Source organism: Aythya marila (genome assembly GCF_965140915.1).
Source record: "Aythya marila genome assembly, chromosome: 2".
In the NCBI taxonomy this organism is placed as follows: Eukaryota; Metazoa; Chordata; class Aves; order Anseriformes; family Anatidae; genus Aythya; species Aythya marila.
In genome coordinates, this window is record NC_139043.1 from 60,948,672 (window position 1) to 60,976,136 (window position 27,465).

The 27,465-nt window shown below is 39.4% G+C and overlaps 1 protein-coding gene across 3 annotated transcripts; it reads right to left on the reverse strand.

Annotated features, from left to right (window-relative positions):
• NEUROD6 (neuronal differentiation 6) lies at window positions 1–27,295 on the reverse strand. 3 transcript variants are annotated; one of them, XM_082755067.1, is made up of 5 exons: window positions 27,257–27,295; window positions 26,169–26,280; window positions 25,062–25,155; window positions 19,450–19,541; window positions 1–1,110 (listed from the first exon to the last, which is right to left on the reverse strand). In XM_082755067.1, exon 5 carries the CDS (start codon window positions 1,087–1,089, stop codon window positions 76–78), a length of 1,014 nt encoding a protein of 337 aa, XP_082611193.1. In that variant the 5' UTR covers window positions 1,090–1,110; window positions 19,450–19,541; window positions 25,062–25,155; window positions 26,169–26,280; window positions 27,257–27,295; the 3' UTR covers window positions 1–75. The 3 variants fall into 3 exon arrangements, with proteins under 3 accessions (XP_082611193.1, XP_082611192.1, XP_082611191.1); XM_082755066.1 differs by lacking the exon at window positions 19,450–19,541; XM_082755065.1 differs by lacking the exons at window positions 19,450–19,541; window positions 26,169–26,280; window positions 27,257–27,295 and adding an exon at window positions 25,520–25,548.
• Window positions 27,296–27,465: the final 170 nt, after the last annotated feature.

Consider the following 27,465-nt stretch of genomic DNA (forward strand, 5'->3'; position numbering starts at 1 on the left):
CGCAGTGCCCAAGCATCTGCTCACTCTTAATTAGATGGGGAGGTGAATGACCACTGTTTATTTTCATTTTCCTCATTAATTATGAAAAACTGCATTTAATTCATCTTGCATGGTGAGAGACTGGCTGCGCAGATGTAAGTCGTAAGGGAAGTGGCTCTCTGTAGGCAACCTGAACATCGAGCTCTGCCCAAGGGGACCCCTGGGTGGCACTGCACAGTAATGCATGCCGTAATTGTAATTTTTGCCATAGTCCAAGCTTTCTTCTTGCTTCAGGGAAAATATCCCATTATAGTTAATTGGGGGAGGACTTAAGGGACCTTCAAACTGTGGGCTGGCACACTCGGGGGAAGTGCTCTCATAGAAGGACTCGTACGCGCTGCAGTAGTTGTAGGGTTTCATGGACTTGGAGTTGTCGAGAGTCCCATGCCCTGGGGGGGTGCCGAGCTCAGGGCTGTGGTAGGGGGGGTAGAAGGTGGAGTAGGGTGAGCGGGCGTGATGGGCGCCTTCACCCGCCTGGCCCATCAGAAAGCTTCGGGCATTCAGCTGCAGGCATCCCGCCACCAAGTTTGTTGTTGGCTGGGACAGACCCTTGCACAAGTTTTGGACGAAGGTGAGCAGGTCAGGCCTCTTGCCAATTCGCAGGATTTCAGAAAGAGCCCAAATGTAGTTCTTGGCTAGTCTTAAGGTTTCTATTTTAGACAGTTTTTGTGTTTTAGAGTAACAAGGGACCACTTTCCTTAAATTGTCCAGGGCATCGTTAAGGCCGTGCATCCGGTTCCTCTCTCTCGCGTTGGCTTCTTGTCGCCTGAATTTGATCCTTTCCATCCTGATCTTGCTCGTCTTTTTTTTCCGAAGACCCCTTCGCCTGGGCAAGCCGTTCTCATCCTCCTCTTCCCTCTCTTCCTCTTCCTCCTCTTTCTCTGTGTCTTCTCCAGGAGATCTTTTAATATTCTTTCCTCGGAGTACAATCTGCTTCGAAAAGCTTTCTGGGTTCTTCATTTGCTTTTGGTCATCGCTTTCTCTGGAAAACTTTCTGCACATCTGGGATTCTGGCATTACAACAGACTCATCAAACGGTAGTGTTAGCATGGTTCTATAATCTTAAGTTACCTGAAAGAGGGCCAGCACAATATTTAAATATTTCCATTTACAAAGTTTGCCGACTTACAGACACATCCTCATGCACCTTGAATTTGTCTGAATGCACGCTGTATGTATAGGAGTGCGTGTGCGTGTGTATAAAGGCACAGTCTACATTTTTCTCATGAAAGGTCAATTGCAAATGCTTATCAAAAAATAAGTGTTATCTAGAATTTTAAAATCACTTGAAACATTCAGGATCTCACAAGAAAAAGCCACATTTCTTACAGATAAGTAGAGGAAATCAATATTTAAGATGCATGATTAGCTTTCTGCTCATTTATCTTATTTTTAAACAAGCCCTTCGAACCCTCACCACCATGGAATTCCAAGAAATGCAAAACATGATAAAGCAATACAGAAATTTCATTAATCCAAATTCCCCTGGGTGAAAAAATGGGAAGAACAAGAACAGTCTTAAAATTGAAAAGTGCCATATCTCTACTAATTCATGGTTAAACATTTTTTAAATCCCTTTTAGACTTAAATTTCAGAGTTTTTGTCCCTCCACATTTCTTCCTTTTTGATTCAAGATATTAAACTCCAATAAGTTACAGTGGGTGAGAAAATATATTAATGGAGCATCCCCCAAATTATTCAGCTAGTAATCAAAAATGAAGTTTTTTTTTTTTTTTTTTTTTTTCCTAATGATTTCTATGAAAATCACACATTACTTATTTCATACTTAGACAAAAATCAGGAAGCATTGAACCCTAAACGTATTCAGATCAGAATTAAGAAATAAAATCTCCCTACCTTTTTTTCTTTTTCCCAGCAAAAAATCTAAATCGTATTATATACTTAACTAGATTTAACTTATTTGCTTTTTTTTTTTTATTTCCTCTTTTATTTTATTTTTTTTTTCCCTCCCCCATCATTTAGAGGGGGGAGAAAATTTCCCTGCACGCTATAGCAGTGTTTACGTTCTGCAAGGCTCAGGCGTCTCCCCCAGCCCCTGGCTGACAGCAGCGGGCTGTGGGCTCTGGCTGCATTCGTGCACGTGTGCTCACAATCCAGGCTGAAACGGGGAAATAATTTCCCCATTCCAATAATTTTTGCTTTTGTTTTCAGTTTGGGAGCAGCAAACACTTGGACCCACAATCCTCAAAGAGACAAACAAAACGAATACAGGGACTTAATAGAACAAAACTAAACAAAAACCCCAGTAAAAAACTAATTCTAGCACTATTGTCTACATACTTGCAACATTACATAACACCAACGAAAGTATGCAATTGCATCAGAAGAATAAAATGTTAGGAGGAGTTATTAGACAGTAAATAGCATACATAAAATACAAGACAATGATACTGTATCTTTAAACACTTGCATGCACACCCAGCACCAACTGAAATATATCTTTATTTGTATTACCTTAGCTTTTTATTTCATTCAACAATCAGTTTTCATTTTTTGCCTTCCAAATCTTTTCAGTCTGAGTGTCGCATCGTCTCCTGGAGTCTAGATCTGTGTATATCTGCACTATCTCATTGATCTCTAAAAAGTGACATTGATGCCAACTGCCAGAGCTGGTACCCATGCCATCTGCTAGTGACGTCACGGGGCAGAGAAAACCACGTGAGCCTTTCTCCTGGGACCTTCATTCTGCACTGATCATCTGGCATCCCTCTAAGTGGGTACCAGCATTCATGTATCAACACAGAAGGTTAGACTGATAGAAAAAAAAAAAAAAAAAAAAAAAAAAAATCTGCACCAGCGTTGCACATGCAGTAGGTGCTTTTCCACTGGAGCTGCTTCTTTTTAGCAGCCTAGCTGCACGGATAGATGTGCCAATATTTGGTGCTATCCCTGCCTACAGGTACGGCTGCCCTGTAGTTGTTAATACGGTATTGTTTATACAAAAAGTGCTGTCTTGTATTGATCGAAGTCCCTCTGGTGCACCTGGTACCCAGGAAAAGAAAAAAAAAAAAAAAAAAGGAAGGCAGGAATCGGGATGCAATGCTGGTGCTATAGCACAGTCACAAAAAGTAGTTCTTGTATGATGCTGTAGTGAGCAATTTCAGGGTGTGGGCTTTTTTTGTTGTTTTGGTGGTTTTGTTTTTTTGTGTGTGTGAGTGTGTCTGTGTGTTTTCTTTCTTCTATTCTCTTCATCTATCTATCTATTTATGTATTTATTTTTGTTGTGCAGTGTGTTGCTCCAGTACACAGGATAACAGCAGCAAATCCCCTACTGCTGTTAAGAAATCCTCCCCTCATGTCCTTCAGCATTTTTTGATGTCTGCCCCCCAAAAGAGGCATTAGAAGAAAACTGAGAGTTCCTGTGTCACAGTGCGAGGATCGAAGAAATGTTGCCCTTTCCGGTAATGCACGGTTTGCTGTGCAGCCCCAGTGATCTCCTGCTCTCCCTCTTCCTGTCCACGGTGTGGGTGAGGATTTGGGGTGCTCACGGGGTTCCCTCCGCCTGCCTGGCCCTGTCGTGAGTGCTTCCCTGAAATCTCAAACCCGAGGTCTCATTGCTGGCAGCATGTCCTGCCTCTTCCTCCGTCCTTCCCCTCCGTGCTTCCGTGTGCCCCTTCGCAGCTCCTTCCCTCGTGCCCTTTTCCCATCTCCTTTCTCCCTCTGGCCGTCAGCTGCCTGCATCTCCTCCTCGCCTCTCCGCTCTTGCTCCCTTAACCCTTTTGCCTCTTCCCTCAGGCAAGAAACTGTTAAATTGAGCTGACAAAGCCTCCCGGCTCAGCCCGGCCGTGGAGCTTATGGCAAACTCCACCTTAGTTTGTTTTTTAGTTGTTTTGCGGTGTTTTCTTAGGAGGGGCACATCACACATAAGCGATATCAGGAGTTACAAGGAGGACAACATGTCATCTTGAAAACAATTTTTGAAAGTTTGCTTTTATTATTATTGTGTATCACTGCCTTTTAGCAACAAAGTAATCTCTATTTTAAAAAGCGAGAGGCTAAGTATGCTTTTAGTATTAAAATAATCCCTGGCAGAGCTGCTATTGTTATGGGTCTGTGTCAGCGTTTCTGTTATAAATCCTGTTTTTGAAGGGTTTATATCTCATCTGCGTTAATTCACATTGGGCCCAAGCTTGGGTTTAATGTTCTCAGCCCCGATCCAATTATTTTGTTTTCACAAAGTTTCATTTAAATCTGGACTTTCTTTTTTAATTAAAAAAAAAAAAAAAAAAAAAAGAGAGAGAGAGAGAGAAAGAGGCAGCAGCAGAACAAGGTGTGCATGTGTGTGCTAGGTACATCTATGTGTATGTGTTCAATAATTTCATGGTCCCTGACTGAACTAAAATCCCTCCTCTAAACTTTTTATGTGTGTGCATGTAAAGATATATATTTTTAAGAGAAACAAGGAATATCAGGTCATTCCCTCTTTATAGAGCTCAGACCTCTTTATTTTTATTTTTTAAAGCATATGTATTTACAGTGAGAAAGATCTTAAAACTTAAGTGGCAACTGTTCAAAAGGAGCAAGGGCTGTATTATTCATAACATTCATTTCATTTGATCCCAAATATTATAGTCTGTGTAACAGAGGAGAGGGTAGAATCCCATTATTTTCAATAGGAATTTATGTATTAAGATTTATATTGTGGAAGGTCCTAAGGGTTGTCAACCTTTTCAAGGATTTTGCATATTCAGAGTATTATACAATGCACGATAATCTAAATATGCAAAGTCCTGGGGAACTGAACCCTGTTTCAATGCATACTAAAAATATTACAAGAAATTGAAGGAAAGGTTGACATTGTAGTGTCTCTGTGTTAAGAGAAGGGCTGTAAAAATTTCCAGTTTATATCGCCCAACCTCCAAAAAATGCTTTTATTAAAATATTTTCTCTTTCTCTTTTTATTTCTCCTGAATTTTTTTTTTTTTAACTACTCAAATGTTATTGTAAAACACAGTTTTGAACGGCTCATACTGGTACTAAAAACAAAATAAATGAATTAGACTGTGCTGGAGGATTCCCTCTGTAGTAGTAACATTACATTTTTGCAGATTCTTAATCCATCATTTGACCTTTTTAATATTTTCAAATAAATAGTGGAGAAACAAAATAGCTGAGATATCAAGGTTTAAAAAGCCTCTACTGTGCATGCATAATAACTTTTCATAAGGATTTTACTACACATTTTGTATTATGGATCCATGATATGCAAATGTGTACTGCTGTTAATATGCATTCACAGCATACCCCATAACTGCTGCTTTGCTGTCTAGTGTGAATGCATGTTAAGAATAATACACAAAACACAGTTAAATGTACTCCGTAGAATGGCTACATGACACCAAATACGTTGCTGAACATATACCATGATTTTTTTCCAGAGTCCAAGCTGTATAGTTTTGAATTATAAGTGACTCTCTTCCAAATGCAATACTATCACAATGCATGAAATACATTTAACAGAGCTAAGCATTAACAGAGCCACTGAAATAAGATTGAGTTCAAAGGAGTGCAGAACCTCCACAGTGCACTGGGGGGACTGACCCAAACTGCACTGCAATCAATGGGAGGCCTTCCAATAACTTCAGTATGTTATTATCAGACCTCCAAGGAATGTCTCTACTCTTTTCATTATTATTATTATTATTATTATTATTAAAAAAAAAAAAAAGTCATCCTTTCCCACTCTGACATATCTTCCAGTTGCACTGTAGCAGGAGAACTGCATGCAGACTCCAGGAACTCTAATGGTGTTTGCTCAGGACCAGTTTCTGATGCCTTTGTTGTTGGGGTTTGATGTGTTGTTTGTTGTTTAGTGTGGGTCATTCACTAGAAAAAAGACCTCATGGGAAATGGGGGACTGTTCAGAAGTGTGAATGAGAGTTAGCCAAATATTTTTCTTCTCCTCATCCCCTCATCTGTCCAGTGAAAGCACTGAAAGCCACAGCAACTCGTTCCCCATGCACGTAAGACCTGGTGCAAAATCCTGCAATGCAAAACACCCTCTTTCTTACCCCTGATTCAGAGTGTCCTCCTATTGCAGCACTTGTATGCACAGCCCAAATGCCTGGGGAGGACCAGAAACACCCCTCAAAACCTGCTTGGCTCCAGCACTTGGTGTCTGCATCTCAACCAACATGCCATATGCACTTCATGTACCTCCTGTGTATCTCATGTGCAACCAGTGCTCCGTAGCACCAGAGCAATGTACCTCCCCAACCAGAGGTGACCTAAACCTGTACAGCACAACCCCAGTACAGCACTGTAGGCTACGGACAGCTTTCTGAAGGGAACCTGCCTTTCCTGTCACATCAGCTAAGCCCTCTCCCACCACCACTAAGATGATGTACAGGGATATATGTCCTTCTCTCTGGAGAGATTAAAGACGACACTAATAAGGACCCTATATTCGAAGAACTACATTTGTCCAAGAGGATTCAGTTTAGTCTGAAAACATGATTTTAACCCATCTGCTAATACTGCAAAACATTACAAACGTGCTATGCACTATCTAAGCCCCCCATAATGAGGATATACATTTTGCTCTAATCAGATATCCCTAGTTTTACGTTTTGAAAAGGCTGTTAGGGACAAATATTAAAAAGTTGCAGAGGGGTTAGTTACTCTGTTTTAATGGGAGTCACTTGAGTAAAGCATGAATTCAGAATCTGAAAGTGGAGCCTAATACTAATTGTTTATGGTTAACCAAAACCGCATGTGTGACCAGAAATTGTTCCAAGATTTCTGAATGACATGAATAGAATGGATATGATTTAGATATGACATACATTTGACATAATCCTATTAATTTTGTGCTGCTCCCGGCTTACGCTAATGTAAATGAGTTGGGAGACAGTGGAGCTAAATAACTTTAAGATGGAAGATGCATTTAAAAAAAAAATTTAGATAAACCTGCATTAACTTTGCTGCATTCCACCTCGCAAAGCAATGGAACGGCATAGCCTGAAAGCTTTGTTGCCAGATTAAGAGGTGATCTGTGCCTTGCAGGAATATGGGATTTAATGTACCCCTCTACCTGGGGAAAAATGCTGTACCCAGACTGGTCGCAGGACTGTGTCACTTCTTGAAACCACAATGGGTAAGGTCATTCCTATTGCTTCATGGTGTGAGGCAATCCTAGGGTACATATGAAAAGTGTTCTTTTGTTGTTGTTTTTGTTTTGCTTTGTTTTGTTTTTCATGCTAGGTGGCAGGGGTTGTCATACTTTCTGCTGCTCTACCCTGAGGATGCTCTAAGCTCAGTAAGCTTGGCAGCCTTTTGCGGGTGCAGTAGGGACACTTGGCTGTGGCACGCATACTGGTGCTGCTGAGCAGTGCCTCCTCTCCAGTGGCAATCTCTGTCAAACAGCTAGTTGCCAATGCTGCAATGCTGTTTTTTTGTTTTGTCTTGTTTTGTTTTGTTTTTTGTTTTTTTGTTTGTTTGTTTTTTCCCCCCTCCATTTCTTCTGCCAGTACCTACAGTGACTCACAGGCAAGCTACCTCTGTGTTTCCATTTTGAGGATGTCTTTGTCCCCAGCAAAGCTTGGTTTTGGGGACAGACCTTGCTGTCAGTTCCTTCCAGAAGAGGTGGTGTGTGTGTGTGGACACAGAAGAGATCTGCACTGTTTCCCTTTCTTCAGCATACCTCATGGCTGTGTGACATATGATTTTCCTTCATAAACATGGGGAAATCCTTACAAAATCTGTGAAGTCGATGGGGTAATTTCCTCTGCTTGTTGGAAATTTCCCCCTGTAAGAGGTGCCCAATTGGAAACCCTACACAGTGAGCTGATACTGGGGCAAAGCCTATCTTGGAGGCACCAATTCAGCTAGAAGAGCAGAAGGGCCTTGCAGAAAGCACACTCTGAGGTGCACAGTTTGCTTAGGATTATGCAGCATGCTCTAAATTAGATGCAAGAAAATAGAGAAGTTAAATTAACACTGACTTGATTGAAGCGCAAATCAAAACAGATGTAGAGCTTAGGGATATGGTTTAGTGGGGACTGTTAGCGTTAGGTCAGAGGTTGGACTCAATGATCTTGAGGTCTCTTCCAACCTAGAAATTCTGTGATTCTGTGAAAACCAAAGAATAATATAAAGAATAATTAAAGAATTAGTGGATGAGATCTCCTGAGATACTCTCCTTAGGGACAGAAGAACTGATCAGAGCTGGCAACTCTTTAAGGACACTTTTCTAAGAACACAAGAACTCTCCATCCCCATATGTGAGCAGGGAAGGCAGGAAACCGGGATGGCTGTGCAAGGCCCTGCTGGGCAAACTGAGGCACAAGACGGAAATGCACAGGCAGTGGGAGCAGGGCCATGTGGCCTGGGAAGAGTACAGGGATGCTGTCTGGATGTACAGGGATGGAATCAGGAAAGCCAAGGCATGGATGGAACTGAGATTGGCAAGGGATGCAAAGAATAACAAGAAGGAATTCTGTAGGTACATTGACCAGAAAAGAAAGGCCAAGGAGAGTGTGTCCCCTCTGATGGATGAGAATGCAGAACTGGTAATGACAGACATGGAGAAGGCTGAGGTACTTGACAACTTCTTTGCCTTAGTCTTCACTGCCAGTCAGGCTTCCCATGTCTCATTTCCCTGAACCTGTAGATGAGGACTGGAGGAGCAAAGTAGGGTTAGGGCAATCCCAGGCATGAGTACAGACTAGATGAAGAACTCATTGAGAAAAGTCCTGAGGAGAAAGGACTTGGGGGTTCCAGTGGATAAAAAGCTTGAAATGAGCCAGCAGTGCATGCTTGCAGCCCAGAAAGCCAATTGCATCCTGGGAGACCTCACTGTGGCCTTTCAGTACTTAATGGAGGCTTACAAGAAAAAGATGGAGAGTGACATTTTACACAGGCAGATAGTGATACGACAAGGGGGAATGGTTTTAAACTAAAAGAGGGAAGATTTAGATTAGATGCTAGGAGGAAATTGTTTACTATGAGGATGATGAGGCAGTAGAACAACTTGCCCAGAGAGTCTGTGGATGTCCCATCCCTGGAGGTGTTCACGACCAGGCTGGGTGGGGCTTTGGGCAACCTGATCTAGTGGGTGGCATCCCTGCCCATGGCAAGAGGGTTGAAACCAGTTGATCTTTAAGTTCCCTTCCAACCCAAACCATTCCATGATGATTCCACGATGAATGTAAAGTTCTGGTGGACACTTCCTTTCCAGGAAATTATAGCATGTTTTCTAAGTGGAACGTTGGAAAAGATTCTTGCAAAGTTTTGAAAAACACTGACATTTCCATTATGTGCAGCAGACCTTTGAAACTCAGCAGGGAGAAAGCCCTAAGGCTAGAGAAATGACTTTTCTTTACCCCCATGAAATTTTATCCAGTTTCAGGTGAGCCGTAAGCTCTTAAGAATCATTTCTTTTCTCTTGCATGCATTCCTCAGGCAAATTTTAGCAGCATGATGAAATAATATTGGAACACCTTAGGGAGAAAAAAAAATGACCTTAGAAATAATAATTCCTTTAGACCTATTCTGAAAGCACTTAATTCAAGTTGAGAAGTTGAGTTGTGTACTGTAGGAGATGCCAGATCTACAGTTGCCTATGAAACTTTAATTCTCTCACATACAAATATACAGGTAGTTTCTTAACAGCAGAGTTCACCTGAGGTGCTTGTTTTTATGAAATAATATTAAGTATGGGGAAGGATGATTCAGGCTTACTGTAATGGGAATATCTGTTCCTTTTGGTTTCCCTTCTGTTACCTGAATTTATAAACCTTGGACAGGGCTCTTTCTGAAATACCAGTCTGATGAAGATAATTAAATTTTTGATTCAAAAAGCAGAAAAGCTGCACTATAAGGTATCCAAAGCTATTTATGAACTATGGCCTCCCTTACATTTCACTAATCTGTGTTATGGTTTTGACTTCTCACATTTGGCACCCATCAAATGCAGTGTGACAATACAAGTATTTAAAGACCTTACCAAAGGACTTACTTTTCTTATCAAAAAGAAAGTAACTTGAGGTATTAAAAAAAAATATCTAAGTGAATGTCAGAATTAAATATTTGTCATTATAACACTCCTATGAAGATGGAAAATGCTATTTTCCAGAAGGAAAAGGGTAGCACAAAGATCTTACGGCACAGATTCTGAAACTTTTTCCAGTTATTTACAATGCTCAGTGGAAATTTTAAGAGTATTCAAGAACACGTCTAATTTATAAACACTCCAGACGATACTTTTCAGGAGTAGATAAGATGAACTGCACAGTCACCTGATCCTCTAGCTTCTCTGCCTTTTGCTGTTGTAGAAAATTATACATACATTCACTGACTTGAAGGCAGTGGAAGAAAGACAGTAATACACTTTTGAAGGATCTTAACCTCAAGATGCAGAAAGTTCATGTCACAGCAGAGAGTGGAAGTTGGGTCATTTGAGCTATTTTCCCCTGAGAGTAATGGAGACTTGATGGCAGAATTTGACCACAAGTAGAACAGTTTTTATATATAAACTCTTTTTATATATATATATATATATATATATATATATATATATATATAAAGTTGTTTTCTGGATTCAATCCTCAAGTCTCTGAGAAAGTGAAAGGCACAGCCAAATTCAGCTCAGCTGTAAAATGGTGTTCAATTTGGATTGGTGTATAATGTTTTTTTTTTTTTTCCTAAAACTTTTGCTCAGTTGATGTTTAAAATAATTTTATTTTTTTTCCTAGGGACACATGAACAATCCTAATACTTCTAGCTGCAGTTCTATCTATACATTATTGATGTTTCATATCTTTATAAAAACCCATTTTAATGTGTTTTTTCACCAAATTTCTTGGGCTTATACTTGTATATATATTTTTGGTAAGATCTGCAGATGTCTTTCAGGAAACAGTGTTGTCTAACAGCAGTAAATAACATTAGAAAAAAACAACATGAAGATATGTTCTGCCATAAAGAGAGGTGAGGTTATCACATAATGTAAGTACAAGCTGAAGTGAACAGTAGTTTCAGTAATTTCCATCTCTTTATGTCTCTTACGTCTATGTAATCTCTTAAGAAGTTGTGTAAGCCATATGGTTTGCCAGCTTCCTCAGCCACCAGGCATTTAGAAAACCAGTGCTTCATACACATCCTTAAGCACACAGTGTTGTTTTTGGAGGTAACTGCTCTCAAAAGTGGTCTCACCTTATGGGGTGTACTAAGGAAATCAAGAAGTAAGTATCTTTTGGCAGCCCTGAGTTTTGATTTCAGTCCTTGGGTTGGCTGAAGATTGGTTTAAATCCCTGAAGAATTTAAAGCAACCATGGCCAGAAGGCACCTGGAAGGTTGGCACAGAGCCCTTTATTGTGGCCATATTCCTCTGGGAACATGGCCTGCTGAGCCCAAACCCTGCTTGCATTTCTCTGTTGTGCTAGTTACCATATAACCTGACTTTCTAACTGGCTTGCGTGGCCCTACTGGGGGCCTGACTTTTTAAGTTCTTAAAGTACTGGGGAAAGGTCATACAAGATGAAGATTACAAAATGCTAAAACTGTCAGTTGTCAGCAGAAACAATACTGAATATACATGTATTATTGAAAAATTGGAATCCCCCCATTTATTTTTTTGCTATGATATTGCTTATAAAGTCAGCTGGTATGTATGGCCTTCGATTAAATTGCTAGTTCTGGAGAAATACTTCTTCAGTTCAATACTTTAGTACTGCAATGTAACCAGGCAAGGAAAATATGTGCTTTACAAAGTTTTCAAAGATGTCCATTCTGAATAATGTACTATAATATGTACAGGGCCTTGTTCTTGTGTTCAAATTTTTTATGTGTGGGTTGAAAGTGTCTAGAGAGGCATGCTGGCTTCTGTGTTCTGCACTTGGACCTATAAGACATCCCACTATATAAGCTATCAAGGTAAAATACATCTCAAAAGAGTACTTTGCTATGAATTTTGAAGATAGCCGTTTGGAGAATATTTGCTGTCAGAAGCAGGTAGTGACTCGAATAGCTGTCTCTCCCTGTATCTCCAAGCCCTTAGAGTAAGCAGTGTAAATACAGCTACATTGATTATGAATTAGTGAAGCGATCGAGGACGTGTACTTGGTGTTACAGCCTGCTCTTTGTAGCACTGAGACAGACCATGGGAGTTTTTCAAAAGCTGCCTAGACATGGCCCTTGGCAACTAGCTCTGGGTGGTGCTGCTTGAGCAGAGGGTTTGGGCAGGATCAGGATGACCTCCAGACCTTCCAGCCTCCAGAGGACCCATCCAACCTCAAACATTCTGTGACTCAGAGCTCCTGCATGCTTACTTGAAATCAGGGTGTTGAGAGATCACAATTTGTGAGGTTTAGGTTGTTGAGGTGACGTTTAGGTTGCTGAGGTGAGGTTTAGAGTAAATACTTCAGCAATACTACCCATTGATTTTGATTTAACATGTTATTCAATCTCTTCTTGTGGTACCAACCAACATCAGTGAGCTTCCTGCAAAGACTCTGCAAATTCTCCAACTCCTTTGGAAACTGAAATCTGGATTATGAACAAGATATTTGCAGTTTGATCTTGAAATAAGAATTGGCAGAACATAGAAGACATTTTCTTTCAGAAAACTTCATATTCTTTACAGCACAAAACTTTGTGTATTCGTGCATTGAAATTAAATTTCATTTTGAGAATAGGAAAATTAAGGTCTTTAATTCATTTTAGAGGGATTCAAAAGGACATCTTTTTTTTTTTTTTTTTTTTTTTTTTCCAAAATCATATACAAAACACAAAACTAGAAACCAGAGCATTTTTTTTTCTCAAATTGAGACATTTCAACTGAAGTGGAACAAATATTTACTGAAAATTTTGCATATTAGAGCACTTCATTTTTTTTTCTTTGATTTTTTTTCATATCTGAAGAAAAACAAATTTACAAATATGAGCTTTCTACAAATAAAGGAAATGTCTGAATTTCAATCTACTGTACTAAAATCCCCATGGCATCTGAGCTAAATCATTGTTTAGAAAAGCCAAACCTCTTTCAGACATACGTTCTGGATTTACAGCTTTCACTTTATTAATCTATTCCTCTATCATTTACTACATCATATAATTCAGATATCCTATTGTTATTTAACTATCACAGATAAATGTTTCTACATAATTTCCAAATCTGTTTTTTCTTTTTCTTTAAACATCAACAATTTTCTGAAGTAGCAGTTCAGACTTCCCTTTATCCTCAATTCAGTTTTGCCAAACACAACACAAAAAAGATAGCCTTTGTTAAAAAGTTTAATGTTCTTAATTAGTTGAATTGTCAGACTAATTAGAATACCAATTAGAATTGGCAGGGCTATCGTTAATTTAGAAGTGCTGTGGTCTAGTGTTAATCGCTATTAAACCTTATAGTTTGTGAAAGAGAGAGAGCAAGCAGATGAATACATGCACATGCAAACTCCCTCCCCTCCCATTTTAAATGTTAAGGGTCCATAATCATAACGATCTGTGCTGTCAATGTGTACTTAGGGACTGTTGAATCCATGGAGACGTTGATGCAAAGTTAACAACTGTTTACGCACAATAATAGCATTTCCGAGTAAAAACTGAACTTTTTGTGTACTGCTACTAAAATGGCAAAATCCCATCAGCATCTAGAAAAGATGCTCCGAGCACTGAGGACTTTTTATCAGGTATGTGCAAGAGAAAATCAATTTGAGTTGCATTTACTTTTGGTACCATTAAAGTTGCTTTGTATTTCTTTCAGCACATAGCAAATAACGATCTTGCAGCACTGTACAAACTGAAATTAAGCTTCGATGCCTGCTGGTTCAATAAGTTTATATCAGTGTTTCATAGCCGGAACTATCACTCAAATTCCCACAGTGAGTCAGCCACACAGTGAGAAATACACTGAGGGTTCAGCAACTTTCAGTCTCTAGATCTAACCCACATGCACATGTGCCCTTCCCATCGACCTAATTCTAACTTTTAGGTAAAGAGAAGAGCATGTGGCAAAACAATTTTGTTCTTAAATCTCAAAGAAAAATAAAGAAACTTCTATTCAAACTACATACTTAAAACATCTGTTCCTAACTGAAATCACAAGGGACAGTTTCCTGAAGGTGGATGCTGTAAATATTTCTGTGAAATCCATGTGCTGCTTCCACACCCGCTCCCTGAGCCCAATTTATGTCTACAAGTGATTATAAAAAAAAGTGCTCAGGTGGCCAGAGAAGTATGCGATGTGATAGCCTGATGGGTCCAAGTCCCAAGTACAAACATAACATTTCCAAGGTACAAATATATATTCCACTTTGATGCTTTCTCTAGCTGGACTGCGTTGCCTCCTGGTCTCTCTTGGTGATAGATTGAGGCAAGAGTGATGGTGCTGATTACTATTTATCTGGGGCAATGGTGGCACAAGCTAGAAGAGGATAGATAAAGGACAAAATAGAAAAAAGCAAGGTCACAGATGACACTGTCATCTGTGGAGCACGTGGATATCCTATCGGTAACGTGGCATAGCATAAATGTTTTTCTGTTTCTCTCTAGACTGATCTAGCTTAAGCATTTTTCTGTTTGTAGCAAAGTTTGTCCATGGCCTGATATAATACAGCCGGATCCAATCATGCTGCCTCTTCTATTGCAGAAATACCTATAACTCAGTTTCAAAGAATTCAGATGTTTAAATCATAACTTGTAAGTTTATGGTCAAGAAATCTTTGCCTTGTTCAAATGGCATCTCATGCACTAAGGCTTTATTTAACCTCTGTTTATGTAAAGCTACAGTAGAATATGATGTTTGTGTCTTGACTCTTGCAGAAAATGTTGTGAATTTGCATGCTTTCTATAGGAAATGGGATTTAAGAGTCAGCTACAAACTTAAATTACATAGTTTTTATCATGTTACTACTCAGAGCAAATTTTGTTTCTTTTTAATATTTTTTTTTCTGTAAAAATCTGGAAAAAATATGGTATGTTAACAGAAATGCAGTGATGGAAAAAATGATTTACTACAAGCCAGCATTTTAATTTTTTTTTTCCCTAAGTGGGTTGGGAACTGCATGCAAAGTCCTTTTCTCTCTGCTCTTTACATTACAAGGTAATTTACATGAGAAATTAAAAGGGGAACTAAAAATTAGTAATTGGTTTCCAAAAAGAAACAGCTTTTCTCCCTAAGCAAAGCATTTCAAACATTTAAGACCCCTCCCCCTCAAACCCTAGCTGACTTTTTTTTTTTTCCTTTAGGGATTTTTGTTGACTACTTGTCTTTTATTCTTTTTATTTAAGTACTACTACACTAATTTCAAGGCTTTGGTTTGGAGCTGCCTAAATACTATAAGCAATGACACAAAGCCAACTTGAGGCCCCTATGCATTTAAAATCCATCCAAAAGTCTACTCCAAATTCATTAGATCCCATTTTCAATTAGACTTTTTACAAGGAAAATAGATTACTGTCATCTTAGGCCGTTGCAACCTATGTTCTCAGCCATATATTTCATGCCATAGCTTCAGGTCTTTGGCATTTAGTCTTGCAGAGCTCAAAACATTATTATTTCAGTTTTGTCCAGGCAGACACACAAACATGAGGTTGATAGCATGTTAGAGGCTTTGCACTGAGCTCAGCTCCAGGTGGGATTCACTCAGCACCGTGTCAGATGGGTAATGAATAACAACCCTGCATTACACGTGAAGTTGCGTGAGGACTCACGTACCCTCAGCTTCCTCTTCAGCAGCTGCCTGAGTGAAAGCCACAGGTCTAAGATTGTATTTAGAGAATGGAAAGAGAAGGTACCATGTTTTTTTGGGTGTCTAAACTAGGTGCACTGAATTACTCCCCACTACTTCTGTGTGTGTTAGATAACTTGCTTAGGATGGACAATTTTTTGATAGCTATTGAATTGAATTGAATTCCATGGTAAGTTTTTGTAGGCTCAGGACCAAAGCTGGTTAGAAATATTTTGCCAGATGCTAAAACAGTTCTCACAAAACAGATTTTCCTTGGACACTTTTCAGTTTTAGTGGAACTTGTTGACTAACTACTCAGAAAGTCCAAACCAGTCCCTTGTGGGGTAACTAAGTCTCAACAGGAGTCATCTTTTTGTTGGATGTTCCCAAACTGTATTTCTCTAGTCAGTTGAATGTCTGTGTGTCCTGTCCTAGGAAGATACATTGGTGTCCAGGAGTGGTGTGGGCCCCAGTTCTTTTTTATGTATTTTGTTCTGTGGCTATAATATATTTTCCAGGGTGCATTGTAGTGCTGTCTCTGAATGACCATCCCTTGGTATCAAGATTAACAGCCTAGACAGGGAGACTGGCTTGCAGTGGAGAACTTGTTCAACTTGCTCCTGAGCAAAACTCCCACGATGTGAACTGTCGTCAGAGAAACAGGCATTTCTCTGTTTTAAGTGTCTGGCAATGAGCTGTTGTTTCCCACTTTGTATGTCAAAGCTGAAAAGGTTCAGTTTCTGAAATTTAAATGTCTTTTTTTTTTTTTTCTGTTGAAAATACTGTAGGGGAGTACATCAAACAAATATTGCAACATTTCATCATGGCTGGGATTGAAAACAAACACTGAAATTTTGGGATAACTCACTGGGAGAATATTTTGGCTTTGGTTTAGTTTTAACTAGCTCAAGGTGCCTTGCAGCCACAACTGCATTTTAGCCTCTCATATATCAGGATTGGCATCTCTGCCTACTGAAGTGTGCCCAAATGAAGGTGAGCTTCTAAATGTAATCAGGGAGAGCAAGCCAGACTTTTTTGTCTCAGGTGGACATGCTGATTCAGTTGCACTTTTGTGACCTGCACTGGTGGAAGCCCCTGGCCCTGATGCACTGGCCTGCTTCACATCTTAGTGTGGTCCTGCTATTTTGGGGCATTACAAAAATCTCCCCCTGTCCAGTCTCAGTATGTTTCCCCATGAAACTGTCCTTTCTGAGCTACAGCAGCTATGCTGCAGCAATGATGGAACAGAGAGGGAGGAATTGTTCTGCTCTTTCAAAACAGATGAACAGCAGTCCCAGCTTGCTTCTCTGGGCACCTCACCACTTGGGTGAGAAGGCATCTTTGTGCTCAGACTGCCTGGAGGCAAAGAACTGTGGTTGTGGAGCTTTAGTATAGACAAATGATTTTCCCATTTTACTGCTATTTCCCCAATCGTGATTTTTATTTTTTGCTTAGGTGGTTTGCAGTTACCATGCTTATTCATTCTATTGTTTGCCTTTAGGGCTTCTCTGTGCCTTTTCTCCACCATTAGTCTGTTTGCTTTTTTTTCCCCCAGTGATTTTATATGTAATCTTCATTTTAATCTAGCCTGTTAGTTGTCCTCTTGTCCATTGTAGATGCAATTGTTTCTAAAGAGATTAACAATATTAATTAATTTCAGTTTGTTACAACAGACCTTGTGTATTATGCCATCACTTTCACTCAAGTGGTCAAGTTTTCATTATCTTTTTTTTTTTTTTTTCCCTTTTTTATTCTAGCCATATAAAGAATTAGGAAGGAGATTAAATCCAATGCGAAAAGCCATCCAAGCCTGTGAGAGGAAGGACCACATAGGGATATAGTCCACAGCTGAGAGAACAGGAATTTTCCTATTTGTTTACACCTAAGATCTGTTTTACCTCATGTTTGTATTTTGGCAATAGCCATTGCCAAAGAGAGACCCCGAAGAAAAAGACATTACCCTAGTTAAGTCTCAGCCCGTTCCCTAACAGTTGCTGAATTCTGTGAGCCCTGAAGCATGACCCAAAAATGTTATTGTAATTAATTATGGTAACTCTGATATGCATATCAATTATTTTTTGCAAACATACATTTATGAATGCCTCTTCCTGTGGCAGAGAGCACACCAGTCTAAGTACATACAGAGTGTAGCCCATCAAGGGTGCTTTATTTTTTTTCTTTTTATTTATTTTTTTCCTTTTAAAATCCCTTGCTGTGTATGAGAAAATCAGTTGCATCTCAGATCTAGTAAAACAGTGGGGTTTTAGCTATCTTTTTGCCTTCTTTTTTATCACAGAGCCTTTTTTTCCACCTTCCTTTAGAATGAACAAGACCTTGTTCCGAATCCATCACAATCCTTGATGAGTTTCTGGCAATGGTTCCTACACTGCCATAAGGTTTCCTACTTATGCACCCTTCCTCCAGATATCACTGAGTCAGTGCACAACCAAAGACAAGGCTGCAAATTAGCTCAGTGTGGTAGGCACTCTGCTGCACCAGAGCTGCCAGTCCCTCTCTCAGAAAGAGATGGGGGGACTTTAACACTTTAAAATAAAATAAAATAAAATAAAATAAAATAAAATAAAATAAAATAAAATAAAATAAAATAAAATAAAATAAAATAAAATAAAATAAAATAAAATAAAATAATGCTGGAAAGTGATGCCCTGGTGCTGTGCATTTGGAAAGCATTCATCTGAAGGCAGCAGGATGACTCTAGGAAGTGCCATCCTCCTCCAAAGCAGGGCAAAGGAAGAGGTCATGGCTGTAGTCCTTGGTTCTTGCTTCACTCCCATTCAATTCTTTTTTAAATATGATACTAATAAATAGTGAATAATATATAGCAAAATGCTAACAGAAGTCAATAGCAAGTATACTGATTTACTTGCCAACAAAAAACAAAAGTGAAAATGTTAACATGTGAGTGCTGCTCCCTGTATGAAGAAGTGCCATGTTCCAAGCATAAGTGCAAACTAAAACCCCATTTGTGTGAATGCTTAATTATAAGGGTGAAAACACTGTCAATCTTAACACTCATCTGGGTTTCATCTTGGATGCCAAATGGGTCTTGCTGTCCTATATGTTAAGAAAAGTCTTAATTTCACAGCCCTGACAGGAGAATAAATATCAGCCAGAATAACTGAAAGGGAATCAACATAGACTATCATGATGGAATTTTTATTAGCACCACTTCTTTTTTTTTTTTCCTTTTTTTTTCTGACTATATGTAAGTATACAGAATCAAGAAAATAACTTCAGCAATAAGTATTGACAAAAGTTTTTCAGCTATTTTATGAGCATGATCAAAAAAAAAAAAAAAATAATAATTTTGTTCACAGTGCCTGCAGTGAGGAAGCCTAATGCAATTTGCAAAAGACGCATGTGCTGTTGAAGCTTTCTAATTGAAGCTAACCCATCAAAGAATCCAGAGACTTTGTCAAATGTCTTAAGTTATATCTTATGTTCTGATGCAATTATTATTTGAATGTAATTCTTTAAAGAACACTATAAACAGTCAGAACAAAGTCCCATTGCCATCTCATACCTATGCATTATTAAAGAGTTACCTGTGGAGTTTTGTCAAAATCTTTATATATTAATCTCTGAAAGCTTGTAGGGTTGTGAAGAAAAAAAAAAAAAAAAAAAAAAGGAAAGAAAAAAAAAAAGAAAGGAAGAAAAAGAAAGAAAGAAAGAAAAGAGGAAAAGAAAATAACAAAACCTGTTGTTTTCTAATATCAGGCAAAACTGACGGCAGGTGGGGAGGACTGTACTGTGTAACAAACAGTTTGGATCCCATGTGAATCGAGAATCCTGTAAACATAGAAAAAGCACAAAGGCAGTTTGTTTTTAAATAAATATTTTAATTTGCATGATGTTAAATGGGAAAGCCATTAGTGCACATCAGTATTGTAACCAAAGGTGGCAAATTTTATCTTTGGCTGTTCCAAAAATTGTCAGTTGAATTTGATTTCATTTTTTTGCTTTCCTCTATTTCCCAGAACCTAATGCACAGGATTTCAGATTACCAATTCAACAACATTTTATTCCAGTGTTTGGATAAGAAGGATAAATAAATAAGAAAGAAACAATCCTATGGTTCCAAATTATGAGGAAAAATATACAGCTCAAGTTCTGTTTAAACCTAGCATGATGAAGGCTCTTGGAATTTAATTACCTGTAAACCACATTTATTGTTTCAATTTAAACCCAATAATTTAAAGCATAAAGCAAAACATTTGCTAATGCTTTTTCTTCCTTATTTTTATATCAGGAAAAATTTTACATGTCAGATGCCTGAATCTCAGAGATACAAGGAGAGCAGAGCTGTTGACTTTTATACCATCTTTATCTGTTTTTCAGACTGTTTCTGTGAGACGGATTATCACACTTGATCACATCCAAACTCTCAAGAAAATGCTTTGTAAACGTTTCACATCTATTGAAATGATGGCTTTTAACAGTGAAAAATAAACAAGTGGAGGATGATGAAACCTTCTGAGGGCTGTGGGAGATACTGCATTTCTGGTTAGCCTTAGCTTGCGTGAGATAAGAAGATGCACATTGCTTAATGCCTTTCTAAATCTCTTAGGAGAGAAGTTGGCTCTTGGGATGCTTGGGACCTGTACACTGTAGCTTTGCTGTGGATTGTGTAGCTCCATTTGATTATCTCCACCATTGGGAGGGCAGTGTTGTGAGCATCCCTTTGCCCAAGCTGTGCTGGGGTGGTGCAGGGATCTAGGGATCAGCATCACTGTCTGGGGACTCAAAAGTCCCCTGTTGAATTGGATCATAGCCAAAGTAACGATCAAGGCCAGAAGAAGGCTCTGCAAAGAGTCTTTTCTTTAGCCACTTTTCCTTTTTCCAGACAACCCATTCAAATGTGATCTAGTGAGGCTGGAGGAATGAACCACATATACCTATGATGGTTTTAGCAGATCCGGCTGCCTGAGAGCTAGCAATCCATTCAGGTAGAGCAAACTGAGCACTTTCCTCCAGATTATCTTTCATGTATGTATAAACAGCATTTGCTGCAAAATGTGTGAACTACGGAGCTCAGAGTCACAGCCTGCAGCACAGCAAACTGGCTTTTCCTGGAGCTCGTAATGTGATAATTAAATTGCTAACAGGCACCTTAGTGATGGCATTTGCTGAAGATGTGAAAGCTTCTCACAATCATACCTTTCTGTAGGGGACTCATCAGTAGAAACAAAGCTATCAGAATAGATTTTTTATATATATATTTTCTTCAATGAGTACATTAAATTTTTATGTGGAGTGAAATGGGACAGGACGTGTTTCCCTTCCACTGCACAATGATTTATTACCCCAAAAAGACCGCAGAACTAATTAGCAGAGTAATTAATTAATATAAATTTGCATATTTGCATTTGCAATTAGTGCAGCCGACTGATTAGTCTGAAAATGGGAAGTTTGACTCATTAGATGTTAGTGTCTGCTGGACCGGAAAGCGGCTGCCAGATGAGGCAAAAAAGCATAGAATAAGCATAAGCGTGTGTGTGCGCGCACAAGCTCATCATGTCTTTTGTTAGAAGAATGGAGTGCAAATATGTGGTCTAAGATACTAAGACTGCTATTTAAAAAATATATATACTTTTTTTTTTTTTTTTTTTCTTTTTAGCTATTTTTCCCATTATTTTCCCCTTCCTGCAATGAACCACTGCAACCATGGAGCCCAGCAAGGCTTCTGAACAGTGCAGTCTTTAAGGGAAGATAGAAGATAGCTGCAGATATCCTGATTTAGGTGCCGAAAGGGAGCCGTAAGGAGCCTCCTTGCCATGTGATAGATGGGACAGGGGTGTTTCCCCTCATCCTAGTTACATTGACTAACCAATTGCTAACGCTGAGAAGTCAAACTCGGCAGAGCCCATAGAAGCCCAGGAGAAATTATTAGCTTTCTAGGTTGTGCTGCACTGTCATTTTTTTCCTCTTTGGACATTCTAGTGGGTGTGCCTCATTGTAAACATCTAAACATCCTTCTGCTCTGCATACCTGAACTCTGTGCGCTGCACATACAAGGGTACAGTAATTTCCTGCAGTTTTCATGAGGTTTGAAAGAATATTGGGGAGAGGTGTGCCTGCCAATTGGGTCATAGGTTCAGATGCCATAAGTATCTGTAGGATGAATACTAATGCTCCTCTCCAAGTGGCAGAGCAGAACAGAGATGGTTTTCGTGTGGGATCAGTAGAAGATGTCCTGGTACCTACTGCGACATTTTGCATTGCTCTCTCTGCTATGGTTGGAGGAAACCACCCATTCTACCTTAGCAAGACTAATTGTGTCCTCCTCAAGACTAGTGTGACTGGGGATAGGGTATTAGCGGGGCTGGCCCCAAAACAGCCCTCTGAAAGCTCTTTGGGTCTTTTTCCAAAAGCTTTGACAAGAGCTCAACAGTTGATGGGATTCTGACACTTGTGTTGGTGTTGCAGAAGAATCCATCACTGGTTCAGTGTGTTTACATCACACTGTAATCCAAGACCTGTAGCAGTTTCCCCTAGCTCTTTTGCTTTATCACGGTATGAATGTGGGCAAGTCACTTTGCTCCTCCTCATTTTATTTTTATTTTTTTGGTACTAAGCTTAAAAGTTTAACTACAGCAGTTAGAGCTACAGAGTAGGTGCAGTTATACTTGCAATAAAGGGTATTTCTACTCTGTTCAAGGAATGAGTTTAAGCTAACATTTACTTTGCAGGTAAAAATTCTGTCCCCTGTGGGAGTCTGCTGGTATACCTTCATTAGATTGTAAAATCTAAATGTAATCTGGGCCTAAGTCAACAGGAATATCTTATAAACTTGGATCCATTAATTTCTGTGAGATTTGCAGGTGTTGATTAGTTCTCAAGATGCCCTTGGCATATTACATATATGCAAGATAACTCAAAATGTAATCATCCCTATGAAATAAGACAACCCCTATATTTCCTTTAAACTTCTATGGCAAGGTATAAAAAGCAATATATTATTTTTTTTTATGTCAGTCAGGACATTCTAATTCTACATTTAAAACATAAATTAGGAATAAGTTACATTAACATTTGAAAATTATTACAACATGAACAAATTTGATTTCTTAAATATTGCTTTAATAATTAAGTCTATTATTGGCAAGAAATAATTTGTAAATAACTATCTTATGAAGAAAGAATTAATATGGATAAGTGATGTTACTTAAAATATTTTTTTTAATCACTGCAGGTGAAGATATAGATTTTGTCATCATTCTTTTGATAAGAATAGTTTTTACAAACCTTGTCATAGTCAATTGCATTATAAGCAAATGAGAGAAAACATTTTAAAATAAAATTTGTCCTTAGTGAATATCATCCTCAGGTAAAAATTGAAGAGTAATCTGTAGGACCAAGTAACCAAACTTGCTTTTGAGCAAATCCATGCTTGATATGTAACCAGAATTCCAAATACATTCTGGACCTACAGAGGTAAATTTGTTCCCACTGCTGTTTTCAGCACGCTACTCCCATTTAACCCTCTATCCACATCCTTAGGAAACTTGACTTTAAAAATCTAGCCTTGTAGGCAGGTGAGAGTTATTTGGGGCACGGATGGACATATCTATATGAGGTGACTGTGGCCCGGGAGTCATGATACTGTGTTATTTAGGTGTTGATCCTGATGTAGGACACGTAGCCTGTGAACAAGGTGTATTACTGTTTCTCTGCACTCCAGGCAAACAACAGTCCTCCTTGCAGGTTAGGGTTGCTTGGTACCCATCAGCCCAAAGTGCAGACAGATGCATAGATCTACATGTCTGTAAGCTCCCAAGTCACCAAGCTGCTTTTTGTTTTAATCTACAGACAGCTGTGAATTTGATTTTGGAGCTAGACTGAAATAACTGTCTTCCTGTATTTACAGCTCTGTGTTCTGACATTGTCTCAGATTCTGGCCATCAAAACTGTGCTAAAAGGAAATAATACTCTGCCCATTTAGGGACATCCTTTCCCTTCTGAAATTCTCAGACTCAACAACTGAGAAGCTGTTCACCTTTTCCTTAAACTCCCCCGTGCAAAATAGCAAAACATTCTGTTTTCATGAGACCCAAATGCTTCATTTCAGCTTTATTGAAGAGTTGCATTTTGATAAGGCTGTTTGATTCCAACCACAAAGTAAACCCTTTTGCAGAAGCATGACACATAAGCAAACAGAAAAGTACAGGGTGTACGGTGCCTGCAGTTGGAGAGCACCCCCAAAGAGAATAGAGCGGCAGCAGTGACACAGCACTCTTCTTGGCTACTGTACAGCACAAAGAAAAGGATCACAATGCAGCTATCTTCCTAGGTCTAATTAGCAGCATGGGGCCAAAGGAAAAACCTGTGACATTCAAAACTGATACTGAGGGAAAAGTAATCTGTATCTGTGAGATAGAAGAAGGGCAAAAGCCAGCTTCCATTTGGACTCTGACATTGCCTGCGTCAGTAAGACTAGCAAAATATGGAGACCTTCCACCCCAAGTGTTGGAGAATTTCAGATTGAATATAGGCACAAAGTGAAAGGTCATAAGCACAGTTTCTGTCTGGCTGACACAACAGTAAATCAGTCCTGATAAAGAAAGTGGTTTCACTTGATAAAAACTTGGTGGCTGCGCAATCCATTTCACAGCAGAGGCAAATAAAAAGGGATTTTTCTAACAACTAAGATTTTCATTTATTTATTTATTTATTTATTTATTTATTTATTGCCTGCAGACATAGGCTTTATCCTGGAAAGAGCAAAAATAAATCACTTCCCAAGGCTGTGGTATCAACAGTTCAGATATTTCAGCATCTGCTTTAATAAGCAAGGCACAAAGAGGTAAACGAATTTCAGTGTCTGACAATCTGACTAAAGATTTTGATTTAAAGGTGGTCAAACGTCTAAAATGAGTACAACAGGATAGAAAATGACAGCTTATGCTGTCCTTTGCTATAGGATATTATTTATCAGGACTTTGCAGCGTATTCTGAATGCAATGAGGCAGGTGAGGTTGGAAGGGGAGACAAGCAGCCACAACATTTGGTAGGAAACACCTGCTGGCCTGTTATCGGCACATGAGATTTCCTGGAAAAAGGGTGCATGAAGCATGAACGTTGACAGGAGGTGAAAACACACATGACAACTTAGAGGTATACAACCGAGACGAGGGAATACCACCACTCAGCCAAAATTCAGGAATCATAAACTAAACCTGGATCACAGCAGAATGTAAATCACTGCTTAGCAAATTAAGGACTTTAGTCAAGAGGCATCATGAAAAAAGTGAGTGCTGTAAAACAACCTCCCCCAGCAAGCTGGAAACAATGTGTTGGGTGACTACTTACCTATTAATATTGGCTACTGGGATCAGCAGAAGTCACAGGGCCTCCATAACAGCTGGGAAGGGGCAGAAATCTGGAACTCGAAGGACACTGCTGCCTTAGGAAAGAAATAAAATGCTTTATGAAAACACGGAAAGTCCCACCACAAGGAAGTGCTTTGCAAGCAACAGTTGAAACAGCACTACTGCAAGAAGCTCCACAGTGCAAGGACTGAGAGATCAGAGATTTCAAAACAGCAAAATGATGTTCAGATGGAAAAAATATACTATTGATGTATTTCCTGGATATCGGGAGCTTAATCAGCACATAGATACTGTACAGTTACCAATGAAACTGATCACAAACTCCCCAATGACACTGACAAATCTCTAGCATCTTACTGACCAGGAAGACTTCAGTGCAGCATTTTAAGCTGTGAAGGTATACCTTGAGAGCACAATGCAAGACCAGAAGAAAAATACCTTAAGGACCAGTTTCTTGACTGCAGTTGGGTTGAACAGCATGTTGCAAAAGGAGAGGAAGAAGTAAAGGAGCAGACGTGCCGCAGCAGCACTTACCAGGCAAGAAACAGAAAGTGATGACATAATCTTTTGAATGAAGGGATTGTGTCAAGAGGGTCTGTACAAGAATAACTCCAGGAAAAAAAAAAAAATAATAATAAAAAAAAATGAAGTGAATTAAGGAAAGTGCAGCAAGTTGCTTTGCAAAGAAGCAAATAAGCTGTGGCCAGAGCCAGAAAAATATTCCCTTCATATAGCACTATCCAAAATACGTGTTGGAAATGGAAACATGTTCTCCCACTTCAGCATCACTGTGCTGATCATTCCATGTTAAAGCAGAAAATAATGGGTTTGCTCCACCTGGCAGGGCTATTGGTGCAAGGAACCTTTGTGTGTGCATGTTGGACCTAAAAAGGGAGGCAGCAGCTGATCTTGCCTGACATGGAGGAAACAACTACCCAAACGTGGGTGAAAACAACAGACTCTTTTGAGGTCACTTATGAAAAGCAAGGAAGGTAGACACAGCATTACCACCAAAGTAACTGCAGAAAGCAAAGAGGAAATTTTGCCCGTAAAATTGTGAAGATTTCAGAGGGCAACTTCAACGTACCTTATGAAGTTTTCCCCTGACAGGTGTCTGTGAGCAGGACTCCATATGCGAAGGTGTTGCCCATTACACGGCCCAGTGCTGGAAAGCTTAGCAAATTAATACAACTTCCTGCCTGAAGGAAGAAATGAGGAAATCCTCCTATGACTAGAGACTAAGGTGGAAGAAATCTCCTTTCTAACAGAGGAAACCCCTATTGGACAGTATTAGGCTGATGTGGTAGTCACCCAGGTGAAATGCAAAACATTCAGTTAGAAAATATAGTTATTGAGGTGAAGCCTCAGGCTCCAGGGAATTGTTAATATTAGTGCGACTGCTTCAATCATGAAAACTCAGGCTGCTATGCAGAAACTGTGAATGAAATTTCTAGCAGCAAGCACAAAAAGCCCACTAAGAAGAGGGAAGAGAGCATATATTTTTAATTCCCATAAGCATTCTTGGTAGATGACACTACCAGTACGTATTCAGCAACCCAGCTCTCTGTAATTGCAGAACTATATCCTCATTGTCCAACATTTCTGGAGACACCTGTTTCCCACTGCTGACAGTGGCGAGACCTAGGGAGTTCAGCTCTGTGGTGGGTGCTCTGTAGGAAGCTGCCTCACCTTTTATAATAATTATTTTTACTGTGTCTTTGCGTTCAGAAGGCAATACTTGCTCCGGACAAAGGAGGAGTTTCCAGCTCAAACTGAACTGAAGTAATGATGTCACCAAGCTTCACTGATTTCTTGAAGACCTCATGTCTGTGCTCAGTGACGATGAGACAGCTGACATTACTTTAACAGGGGCACCAGCCCCTGTGTGTGGGTACTTCTCTGGTCTGCAGAGAGCAAGGAGTTTGCTTGTGAAAAGCCTTATTAAACCAGCCATTCTCATTTTCTTCTGTCTTGTGTGAAATCTTTGTGGCTGGGAATAGCTTGAACCCAGCCAATGCCAGTGAGGCAAAAGGGAAAAACCTGAAACGACTTTAAATGGTAGCTGCTTTGCAGAAAATCTCATTACCTTGAAAAGGAGAGAGAGCACTCTGCATGCCCTGGCAGCTTACTTGGCCTGAGCACATGTAAAGAGATTCATCAAAATATCTTACTTACGCAAGCAAGTGTCTTCCTCACCCCAGGGAGAAGCCTTCCAGCAGCCAGTGTTGCAGAGGAGTCAGAGGAAAGTTAAAGATTGAGACTACAGGGTGAAGCCCTTGACCAGAGGAAAGGCTGCAGAGACTTCCTCAGCAACAACAGCCTTAACCAGGGGACTTCCAGCGAAGGGGAAACCCCAAGACATTTCTTTTTAACCACAACACCAA

Bases quoted from the DNA above. Each gene is read 5' to 3' on its own strand.
- NEUROD6 (XM_082755066.1), bottom strand. From the start codon at position 1,089: ATGCTAACACTACCGTTTGATGAGTCTGTTGTAATGCCAGAATCCCAG.